The sequence below is a fragment of the Ischnura elegans genome, chromosome 9, assembly GCF_921293095.1.
Source record: "Ischnura elegans chromosome 9, ioIscEleg1.1, whole genome shotgun sequence".
Taxonomy (NCBI): Eukaryota; Metazoa; Arthropoda; class Insecta; order Odonata; family Coenagrionidae; genus Ischnura; species Ischnura elegans.
In genome coordinates this window covers 97,882,146-97,894,851 of record NC_060254.1, presented here as the reverse complement: position 1 = coordinate 97,894,851, position 12,706 = coordinate 97,882,146, and the positions used below count along the sequence as shown (strand labels likewise).

The 12,706-nt window shown below is 37.6% G+C and overlaps 1 protein-coding gene across 4 annotated transcripts in view; it reads right to left on the bottom strand.

The window, feature by feature from the left end:
• Positions 1–12,706, bottom strand: part of LOC124164883 (nuclear hormone receptor FTZ-F1 beta) — a 290,899-nt gene that overhangs the window by 3,619 nt on the left and 274,574 nt on the right. For all 4 annotated transcript variants that reach the window (XM_046542105.1, XM_046542108.1, XM_046542106.1 and 1 more), the window contains 3 exons: positions 11,611–11,863; positions 6,456–6,610; positions 5,829–5,962 (listed from right to left, as the gene is read on the bottom strand). In XM_046542105.1, the coding sequence (XP_046398061.1) occupies positions 5,873–5,962; positions 6,456–6,610; positions 11,611–11,863 (498 nt within the window). In that variant the 3' untranslated portion in view covers positions 5,829–5,872. The remainder of the gene's footprint in view (positions 1–5,828; positions 5,963–6,455; positions 6,611–11,610; positions 11,864–12,706) is intronic.

The following is a 12,706-nucleotide window of genomic DNA, read 5'->3' as shown; positions in this document are numbered from 1 at the left end:
GTTTAAAACTCTGAAATTTAGAAGAAGAAACAAATATTTTTGCACATCATCTCTTCTCACCAGAATAGTTTGGTTTGTCACATAAAGCTGCTTTAACAATACTTCAACATGAACAAACTTATCTCAGGATTTCCATCACATTAACCCTCTTAGTGCCATCTCATACTTATCATACATACTAGATACTCATAAGAAATGCCCATCGAATTTAAATATTATGTAGCTTCGAAGCTCTCTTCTTTGAGAAAAAGATCTTTGAGAAAAAAAATCTGTTATATAATTTAAATGTTTATTAACATGATGTTTTTTATTTAAACCTTAAGATAGTGATTTTTAAATATATAATTACAGGTGGTCCAAAACTTTCATGCAATTCACATTTTCGTACATTCCAAATTGACTCCTTTTACTTGACTTTCGTACGCTACATTCGAACTTTCAAACGTTTGTCTGTAAATTTTTAAAATTCCCGAGATGTTTCCTGCGCATCCCAACATTCAACTGTATCATATAGCAGTACATGCAGACAATACGAACGTACACGATCGCAGTGTTGACTTTAATCAAGGTGTTTTTTTGAGAGAGACACTGCTTGCTAGGCGACTATATCAAGAGAAGAAGAAAGCTGTAGTTCAGTCTTCATTGCAGAGATTTAAAAAAAAAGTTGACAAGATGCCATCACACAGCTTTCAATAGAAATAATACATGAAAGTGCTTCTTTCTAAAAGTGTTTTACCATTTGAGTGCTGTTTAATTCATTTACGACACTTAAACCTTCAGCAACGATATTGTACAAAATATCCAAATTCTGTATGTTTTTTGTCTTTTTTGAATAACATGCTAAATATACCCAGCTAGCACATTATAAGTCATTGAGATAACGTGAAAGGAAGAAATAAGGAAGTCGCTTCTCAAGTAAGCTTGTTATGGGTTTCTTACGGCCAGGGCGACAAACATCCAGAGTAATGGCAAAATGGATGCCAAACCTTCAGCACTTCCATAGATGCTGTTATTATCCCATCGTTTCAGAGTGTTAATTTAGGCCTTTATGCATTAAAACAATGTTTTTACTATTGGCGCTTCTATATTATGAGGAGAAATAACATCATACCGCCATAATTTGAAAATCATTCTCATTTATGAACTGCTGGCAAAACGAAGGTCGTAAGAAAAACATCCAATTTCACAAGAATAGCGATGTAGAATAATATAAAAATGCCGGAAGGAACATCTAATATACGTATTGTAGTCATCGGGTTATCAAGCCATAATTTAAAATTCATAAATGTTAAAATGTATGGACCTTGATAATTCAGTTTTTCATGCACATGCCAAACAAGTTTTTTTTACATAAATGGATATTTAATTGATAACTACGCCTCTCATATTTAACAGCTGCCATGGTGTAGTGGGCAGCGTACAGGACTTCGGTTACGTAGGTCGCACGTTCGCTTCCCCCAATGTTTTTTTTTTTTCTTTCTGCCGCATGGATAGAGTACCGTATTTTCCGGCGTATAAGACGACTTTCTAGCACCTAAAATCTTTTTTAAAAAGTCGGGGTCGTCTTATACGCCGGGAATGTGGCAGCAAGGAGGAGGGGTGGCCGCACTGAACAAACACTTCACACATTTGCAGAACCCTAACCCTAACCCAGTGCTGAGATCTAATATACCAGGCTTTGTGAACTTCCATGTTAAAAGGAGGCCAAGGGAGAACCAAGCAAGACAATTAAACCAACGGTCGGAGGCACTTCAACACAATCAGCAGAGGACAGTTGTGAATGCAATGCATTAACAGGCGCGTGAGCACGGAATATAAATCAGACAACTGGCTTTAACACTGACATACGAAGCAAAAGGCAGTACACTACCTCCCATTCGAAATATGGGCACCACACCCCGAAACACTACGATGGTGCTTCATTTTCACTTTATAAAATTAAAGACATCACACGGATCAGGGCTTTGGCACAGGGCGGGCGAACTGTTGACAGCGTGCGACACAACAGTCTGACGGGCGTTTTCCTGAACTAACGCTATCGTTTCGTAAGATAGTTTTGATTAATAAATATTATTGCGTAAAAAATTATTTCATAACTTGTGTAATGTCACTCAGTTGGTATCTTTAATGATAAATAGGAAATATGAAATATGTGTGCTTCCTCTGTCTCACCCATTGACCAATCATGAATTGGCCAATGAAATTTCGTCTCCTCATTTCGAAAGTTTTGATCGTTAGGAAAACATCTACTTTCTGTGGACCGGTTAGATCATGTGTTCTCGCGATGTACGGTTTTAGGCGTTGTTTGTATATAGTTGTTGATTCTATTTTAACTTAATTCTCTCTACATCAAGTTTTCAAGCCTGCGTGTGGTGTTTGAAGTGGTTGACAACGTTATATTTTCGAAAAAGTCACGTATATTCAGCCCATTAACGCTTGTATAGTGATCTTGATTTTGCTTACGAATTTTTGTTTTTCAACAATCTCATATTCAGTGCAGTGAAGTGGCCACTGGTGAAGGAATTTTCTTTGTGGTGTTCTTATCCCGTAATTTGTGATGACACTGAGGAATTATAGTTCGCTGTGTGTGTGGGTACGAGGACTTACGCGTACACAAGTGAGGCATAGAGAGATTCTTGTCAGGCTTTCGCCATCCTGTGTATAGTGTTTATTTATTTACTAATTCAATTCATTGTATTTGGCAGGTGAGTGACTTTTTATGTGAACTTTTATGAAATAAATGGGCATTTGCTTTGCACATGCTGTGATTTTATTTAAATGATATCCCGCTTAGTATCCCTACCGCATGCAACACGCAAAGCAAGAATAAAAGTGGAATGGGGACTGGAGGGGAGGGGGTACGGTAGGGGAGGGTGCTAGTTTACGGAAAACGCCCGCAGAATGCGCTGTAGTGGCCCCAGCCGCGTCGTCCGCTACGCTACGCTGTCTACACTTTTTAACATTGTGTGTCACGACTGTGACACGGATCACGAGAGCTCCTGACTTGCCAAGACAACGAATTCAAAACGTGGTCACGTGGTAATAACGGCCGTGGGGCCACGTGAGCTCTACGGAAACCCTCCCCTACTTCCCCCTTCCACTCTCACCTCCCCTACACCTTTCAATATTTCTCTCAGATGGCGTTGGTGCAAGCTACCCGGAAGCCCCATAAGAGATCGCACTGGTTGTAATATACCGTATAAATGCCAAACAGTCAAGGCCCCAACATGGCTCCACTAACAAGAAGAAAGAAATATGAAGCCAGTTTCAAACTAAAAGTTGTAAACTTTGCCATGGAACATAATAACAGCGCTGCTGCAAGACATTATGGAGTAACAGAAAAGATGGTTCGTGACTGGAAAGCAAACGAAAAAGCACTGAAGAATATGCCAAGGGGTAAGTGTGCATTAAGAAGAGGCACCCCACATTGGCCAGAACTCGAAAAACATGTAGCAGACATGGTGAATGAGCATCGCCAAAATGGTTATGTTGTAACACGCAATAAAATACGCTTGTTTGCACTTCAGTGGGCAAAATCTAATCCAGATCACAGCAACAGATTTAAGGCCACTGTATCCTGGTGTACTAGATTCTTAGAAAGGCACAATTTGGTACTGAGGCAAAAGACAAAAATTGCACAGAAATTACCTGCAGATCTTGATGCCAAATTAAATAACTTCCATCGATACGTAATAAAACAGCGCAATAAACATGGCTATGCGTTAAATGGTATCGGAAATATGGATGAAACCTCAATGAATTTTGATATGGTTGGAAATAAGACTGTCCATCTAAAAGGTGAAAAAACTATTTTAATTAAAACAACAGGACATGAGAAGTCCAGTTTTACAGTGGTACTAGCTTGCACAGCTGATGGCGCCAAACTGAGACCAATGGTTATTTTTAAAAGAAAAACAATGCCGAAACTCAAGTTCCCTGTTGGTTGTTTTGTACATGTGAATGAAAAAGGCTGGATGGATGAAGAAGGGGTAAAGCTATGGCTTGACAACGTATGGAGCAGGCGACCAGGTGGACTTATTAAAAAACGTAGCCTACTGGTGTGGGATATGTTCAGGGCTCATTTAACTCCCAGCACCAAGGAAAGGCTTGCGAGACTAAATACAGATTCAGCAGTTATTCCTGCAGGATTGACATCATTGGTACAGCCACTGGATGTGTGCCTAAACAAGCCGTTTAAAGATCGCATTCGAGAACAGTGGAATGAGTGGATGGTTAGCGGTGAGAAGTCATTCACAAAAGGAGGAAACATGCATGCTCCACAGTTGGATGTTTTGTGCAAATTTGTTATAAAAGCCTGGAATGACATTGATGCAAAAACAGTAATCAAGTCTTTCAAAAAGTGTGGCATATCAAATTCGTTAGATGGTATGGAGGACGACTACTTGTGGCAAAATGAAGAGGAAGTCGAAGCTGAGACCACACCATCTGATACGGAATTTGATCCATATGATGATTGCCTTACAAATGTAGAACAAGACGTTATTGATGTACTGATGATATCAAATGACGAACAGGAGGATTTTAAAGGTTTTTAAATGGAAACTGCGTTGCTGACTCGCAGTGACTTGCGAGCTCTCTCTATCGTTTGTTAACTTCCTTGTATCAGACTGCTTTAGGAAAAGTTTAATCCACTTGCACTGTTTTAGTTTTATATGTTTTATGAGGAACTGACTTATGTTTATTAGTGACCGTTTTCATGCTATCATGTCATGCCATGATGTCATAAGCATATTAATTAAAAATTTCTATATTGAAATCAAATCTGATGTTTTTTATTTACCGGTAGTGTGCGTTGGAAAAGGGGTAGTCTTATACGGAGAGTATAGCACGAATTATATATTTTAACAAAAAAGTTGGGGGTCGTCTTATACGCCCAGTCGTCTTATACGCCGGAAAATACGGTACTTGTATTATGCTTTATATCTTCACTAGCCTTCGCTTGCAGTTATTAATTTTTTTCTATTTACGGGAAAATCTGTTATCAGTTGTAAAGCCCTTATAAAAACTCACTTAATTTCATTAAAATTCCTCAAATAATCTAATTTCTTTCGAAAATACACAGAAAATGTAAATAAAAGTTTAAAAAACAAGAATCCTTTGGCTATAGAATGAAACTTCCTCTTGTCGTTTAAGTTGACATTCCACTTATTATGCCCACTATAAATAAAGAGACATATCAAGAAGCTTAACAAAATGTAATTGTTGAACCTCCACTCTGGATACCTTTTAATTTTTACACCAAAATTCGACATTCGGCAGGTGACATTCGTGATTGCATATATTTCGCATGTTATTAAAAAAAGACAAAATACAAACAGAATTCGGGTGATATTTCATGCAATATCATTGCTGAAGGTATACATGAATGAAACAGCACTCAAACGAAAAAACACAATTAGAAAGAAGATCTTACTAGTTTTTTGAAAGCTGTTTGATGATGTCTAGTCAACTTTTTTGAAAAATCTCTCCAATGAAGGCTTTCTTCTTCTCTTGATGAAGGAGCATATGGCAGGCAGTCTCTCTCTCAAATAAATCACCTAGATTAGAGTCAACTACCAACAATTCCCTTCATTGTATACATTCGTATTGTTTGCATATACTGCCATTTGAAACAATTGAATGTTGGGATGCGCAGTAAACATCGCGGGAATTTAAAAAAATTACCGACCGAATTCCGAAAGTCTGAATTTAGAGTACGGAAGTCAAGTAAAAGGTGTCAATTTTGAACGTACGAAAGTGCAAATTGTACCAAAGTCGAGTGTACAAAAGTTGAGGATTGCCGGTACATAGATATCTTTTGCTCTTACATATGCCTCTAAATCCGCAGGCAGCAAGGCATAGGCATCTTCCCTCAGTGGTCCCCTTGCAGAAGCTCCATGAGCAAGTTGAAGCTTGGCCCCTCTCCCTCTTTGTTCTTCACAGAAAGCATCTCCTTCCCAACCTATACATGGACAGGCAAGAGTGAAAATTAGGACATTTAACTAAGGGTAAGCATCAAAGTAACACTACGTATTTAAATTCAATTTATTTGGACACAATTTAATAAACATGATACCGATTAAGAGAAATAAGATAATTAAAAAAGGATATGCTTACTAGGTGAGTTTGAGAATATACTCAAAAGAGTATTCCAAAATTTTCCAACATTTAAAGAATAAAGTTTTACAAGTAACATTCATTTGGCACATCAAATGTACCATCAAAATAAAAATTTCACAATTTCAACTCATTAATCTTATCCTCTTTCATACCAATAAAAAATTTCTGGAAAGTACAATCAATGTTCCCTTTCAGAATGGTGTCCAAAAATTCTTTTGCAATGACAAATAGTCAAGAAGGCAACTATGTACAAGAAAATTAAAGACTTCACTAATATTCTCAATACAAGAAATATTTAAGAGATAAATAACCTATTTCATGGTAAGTGAGCATACCTGACAAGTTCGTTGAAGCTCTGGGATACGAAGAAGAAGTTCACCAAACTTGGATGGCAGGTGGGGGTGGTGAGTGAGAGTATATTCTTGCAGTGCCCTCAATGCCTTCTCCTGTGATGCACGCACTTTTTCTGGCTCTCGGAGGTCACTTGCATCTTCAAAGAACAAAATATCACAATAAGTAACATCTAAAAAATAAAATGGCCTTTTATGTGGACACCAGCCGTTTACACATAAAAAGGAAATGAAAAATTACAATTAGCATGTATTAAAGTTCATTATGGTCCAGAGAAAATCGAATTACCATATCTATCCATTTCGTAAAATATCTCTCTTAATTTATCTCTTCTGCCGGACCTGAAAATATAGTGGGTCTCTAATATTATGTTCTCCGTGTTGCTCTTAAAGGTATCTATTCTCAATTGTTCAAGCAATCTAAGCCTAGCGAACAGCCTCTGAGTTTCCAGTGGCTCCCAGCCTAATTTGCTTAATATCTGGATAATGCTGTCTGTATGCCCGAAGCAGTTTTTGACGAACCATACAGCCTTCCTTTGAATTTTAACATTGTACAAAAACAGTTGAGGACATTACATTTTTTGTAGTGAATAGATTGAGAATAGGCAACAAATCAAGTGGAGAAATTATGGGTCTCTTTATTTTTCAAACTCAGTCATAATCAGTACTATAAATAATTAGCAGCAAGCCCAATCAAGAAAATACAGAATAAATCCAAATGCTACTTACTTTATTATATAGTGAGGCATAAGCTACAAGCCAGAATCAATCTCAAATGATTCAAACTCATTTCCTCTTTAAAAGGATCATCAATATCAAAATGAAAAGTATGATGGCATAGGCGAAGACATTGTTTTTGGTACTTCTAGGTACAGATTGCAGGGCCGCCCATTGGGCACAAGAAGGAAGTACTGTCTGAATTGTATCATCGACAAATATTTGGGAGCGAATAAAAATTTGGGGGATTCTAAAATTACATACTACATATATTACAGCAGAGGGGGAGTTGCTACCTTTGGTGGGAGAATACATCATCAGCATTCGTCGTCACCGAAGATTCATGTGAACATTCGGATGATAACTCAGTGAAACAACAGTTTTTCGGTGACAACAGCATGAGTAAGGCTAAATTGTCCTGACTAACAGGCTCATATCCTGTTTCGTTGATGGAACCGAATCAACAATTTTCTGCGGTCAAAATCGCTTCTTTGAGCATTTTTTATATTAATGCTCAAGGTGTTCAAAATAAAGTGCTGTTGCTTGAGCAATTTGCTCATGACCGCGGTGTGGATGTACTCATCCTCAGTGAACACTGGCTGTCTGAAAACAACATTAGTGTGTTTTGTATTGATGGCTTTAATCTCATAACCTCCTTTTGTCGCCATGTTTATAAATGTGGAGGGGTAGCTATTTATGCTAAAGCTGATATTAATATTAAAAAACTGAAAATTAATAATTGTAGTGAAAAGACTTTTGAATGTGTTGCCTCATTGGTTAAAGTTAACCTCTCTGTTTTTGCTCTGATTGCTGTTTATCGTTCTCCGTGCAGTAATATCCAGGATTTTTTTAATGCTTTAATTGATGCTTTGCTGCATGCATGTGGTGTAAATGCAGATGGAATACTCTTGTTTGGTGATATGAATATTGATTTTTTGGTAGAATCCTCCATCAAAACTGATTTTGTGAATTTGTTATCCTCTTTTGGTTTATATGTAGCTAATTCACAGCCAACCAGAGTAACTACCAAATCAAGTACTTTGATTGACTATTTTATTACGAATGCCTCTTCATGTATCTCCTGTGATACCATATGTCCAGGTTTCTCAGATCACCTAGGTATTAATGTTTTGCTGAGGTATACCTCAACCTGTAATAAGCCTGCTCAATTCTTCCCCAGACGATTTTTCTCTGCTGATGCCATCCAGGAGTTTGTTTGTGAGTTATCAAGTGAGTCTTGGGAGGATGTATTACAGACTTCTGATGTTGATGCTAAATTTAAGGCCTTTTTAAATATATTCATGTCATATTTTGAAGCTTGTTTTCCCATTAGAAAAGTTAGAAAAAAACACCCTCACGGTGGATTCAAGCTCAATTCCCCTGAGCTGAAAGCCCTATCTGCTCATGTACGTGAACTTCATTACAGGAGTAAATTTGTTGACAACGCATTTCGCAGTGCATATCTTGATGCTCTAAAGCAACTCAAGTCCCGTGTTATTGGCGAGAAGAAGGCTGCCATTAATAACTTTCTAAGTAAATCAACTAACATTATTAGAGATACTTGGAAAGTAATTAAGGAGAATACTAACTCCCCTAACTGCCCTGGCAGCACTAGCATTGATTTTGGAGGTATATTGGAAGATAACCCTGAAAATATTGCTGATAATTTTAACCAGCAATTTTGTTATTTGCCTCTTTCCAATCGGTCTACTCGACCTATTTTGCAGTGGAGGACTTCTCCTCACTCTTTTTTCCTACATCCCACTGACCCTCATGAGGTTCAAAGAACCATCATCTCCCTGGGTAATTCCTCACCCGGGCCTGATGGCATTCCTCCTAGTATTATAATAGCTTCATCAAACTTAATTGCTCCTCCATTGACTGATATCATCAATCTCTCATTCAGCTCTGGTGTCTTTCCCTCTGCCCTAAAGCTGGCCAGGGTAATTCCAATTCCCAAGAAAGGCTGCCCTTCAGAGTCTATTAATTACAGACCTATTTCCATTCTATCGACATTTTCAAAGATCTTTGAAAAACTCTTCCATCATAGATTAATTAAGTACCTCCAGAGATTTAATTTAATTTCTGACTCTCAGCATGGTTTTAGAGCTGGCCGGTCCACTAATTCTGCTATTTTCGAGTTCCTAAATAATGTTATTCTTGGACTGAACAATAAACATCACATTTTAGGCATCTCTTTTGACTTCAAAAACGCTTTTAACAGTGTGGATCATGAAGTTCTCAAGTCCAAACTTCAGTGCTTGGGAATCACTAATAACTCTTATAATTGGATATCATCATTCCTTAGTGACAGATCGCAGTTTGTGAGTTACACTCATCAATCACTTGCAGGAGTGGTGGAAATTAAATCCAGTCCCTTGAAAGTACCGGTAGGAGTACCTCAAGGTTCTATCCTTGGTCCTCTACTGTTTCTCCTCTTCATTAATGATCTTCCTAAACACTTCTCATACTGCTCCACTGTTATGTATGCTGACGATACTTCTAATCTCTTATCCGCTAGTACTTTACCTCTCTTGGATCATTTGGCCTCGACTACAAAAGATGAGATGTTGCAGTGGTGCCACCTTAACAGAATGGTTCTGAATGAGGCTAAAACCACTTGTATTCTCTTTCGCAACAAGTTCTCTCATGAGATTCCTACTCTGCCTCCTCATTCGGATTTCTCCACCTCGTCCACCGTGAAATTATTAGGTCTACAGCTTGATGACACTCTTGACTGGTCAACTCATGTTTTTGAAATTAATAAGAAACTTTCAGTAGGTATTTATATGATAAGGAAACTCTCTCCTCTTGTTTCTATATATGTTCTAAAAGCTGTGTACTTTGCCAAAGTACACTCACTATTGTCATATGGTATCATGTTTTGGGGTAACTCCCCTACTGCAGCTAAAGCCTTCTCTTTACAGAAACAAGCCATTAAGGCCATCTGTAAAGTTCCAATACGAACAAGTGGTCGGCCACTGTTTGTGTCCCTCAAGATCCTCACACTTCCATGTGTTTACATTCTCTCATGTGCCATGTTTGTGAAGTGCTATCCGTATTACTTCCGTGTTAACTCTGATTTTCACAGTCACAACACTAGATCAAAAAGTGACATTCACAGTTATCTGTATTCATTTAGACAATGCCAGAAGGGACCATATCACTCTATTGCTGCAATCTTCAATAGGCTTCCCTCTGATATGAAATCCCTTTCCTCAAAAAAGGTTTTTAAGAATAGATTGAGAAACTTGCTATGTAACAAAGGTTATTATAGTGTCCAAGAATTTTTTAATGATATTTTATAAATGTTATTAGTGTTCAAGAATTTTTTTTTTTTTTTTTTTTTTATATTTTGTAAGCTGTGTTTTGTGATTCTTTTATGTCTCTCTGTATCTTGACGAAACCCATGGATAATTGTATCCCGACGGAGTTAATAAATATATTATTATTATTATTATTATTATTAGGTAGTAAGGGCACCTGTGTCAGATCGTTTAATTGATTTTATTGAAATTAAAATGTATGGTTCATTCTGTAATAAAAAAGGAGCCAACATTTCTTTTAAACCAAAAAATCTCTTCACCCTAGAACAATTCCACAACCTACTCATGATGGCATGATTGTGTAAAACTCCTCTTCCAAAATTTATTCCACATCTCTGGATTCATCACGTTGATCTCAGTCCCCTTTCCTTTCTGCTTGCTTTACTTGTCCACACTTTCAGGTGGGTGCATAAAAAAGTCATACTGAAAATGAAAAACCAGGACTTCGTAATTCCACATAAATTTATTAAACTGGCCTAATTTCGACACAGCTCATCATCCACAGGGATGCACATAGCTGTTATGTTTGATGCCACATAACTGCGGTGCGTATCATTGTGTGTGTATCCCTGATTATGATGTCCTGCGTCAAAACCTAGATCAGTTTAATAAATTTATGTGAAATTACAAAGTCCAGGCTTTTCATTTTCAGTATGAATAGCACATTCCACCAAGACATACCTGGGACAGCCTCGTTAAAAAGTTAATTCACAAGTAACTGGCAGGCAGTAAAAAAATCCCTTGTCAGGCTCAAGAAGCCCTTGTTTCCCATTGTTTAATAGATTTATCATCCATATGATTGCAATAAATGAATAACTAAATTTGTATCACTCTGAGTTTCAACCTAAAGGTTAGTAAGGATTAAGGATAAGTGAGGGTATAGCTTACTCAGGTCTAAACCACAGGCATGACAAATTCATGCGTTCAGAGTAGGTGGGGAAGCCAGTTCCTTTTCCTGGGCCACCTAGCATATTGGGGTAATTAGATGCTGAAGGTGCCCCAAGGCTTCACCCAGGATTTAAACCCAGGTCCCTTGATACAGTAGCCCAATGCTCCACCACATATGCATGCTCAAGTAAAAAGTACAAAAAACATACCTGATGTAAGGAGGACGATGACTTTCATGGCGACGTACTCATACTTGTCCACACGAAGACGACGCAAATGCTCGGTAAAGTTAAGCATTCGCTCAATGCATGGAGTGAGTCCAAGAGCACGAGCTCCCTCGAGGGAGATGGAGCGGCCATGTCCAACGCGAATCTCACCCGGTGATCCCACAGAGCGAAAGCAGCAAGAGAACAGCAACAGCTCGCACCAAGCATTTATGAGTAGAGCGATTTGGTCATCGATCTATGGATCATAAAAGAAGGCATCCCTTGAGACTTACAGAGTTCGATCTTTGAGGAAAATTTGAATGGTGACAAAAGAGAAATTACTAGAGCATATGATAGCGTGGACCAGTGGCAAGGATGTTATTTTTTATTATTATTATAAACAGAACAAATATGCAAATATGGAAAGATCTGATGATAGGAGAGGATAGTGGAGAGCTATGTCAAACCAATCCTAGCTGTGTAATAAAGGAAATAACATGACAGACGAAGAGAATATTCTTCATTAGCAGGTAAATTTTTTGATTGGTAAGTAAATTTTTGAGCTGAATTGGTCCTGATACTGCAAAGTATCTGTGTTCACCAATCTTGAATACTCATTCTTATTAGTTGTACAATTAAATGAGGAAGTTTTAATGGGAGTTTCATTCCAATTTTTAAATAGATACTTCCAAATGAATGACTTGATATACAATGGTACGCTAGTAGAAACAAAAGTGCACATTGTTGGCATTTTTATGAATTGAATTTCCTTCACAACACTTGTAGTACAGGCTGTCAAAATGCAAAACGTAGTTAAATATTCATCAAAATCATCAAAAGAATTCATTAAAGTTATCCAAAAAAGACGCGAAAAAAGCATGCTAAACACAAAGAAAGGAATAATGAGAGAAAAAAACAATGCAATATGGTTAAACAAAGAGTAAATGAAATACACAAAGGATGTAATATATGTCCGCTTTAAAGTTGACTTGTACAACTAGTTTCAATGTATTCATGCATCATCTTTGCATACCCATCGAAACTAGTTGTACTAGTCAACATTTAAGTGGACACATACTACATCCATTTGCATTTCTCA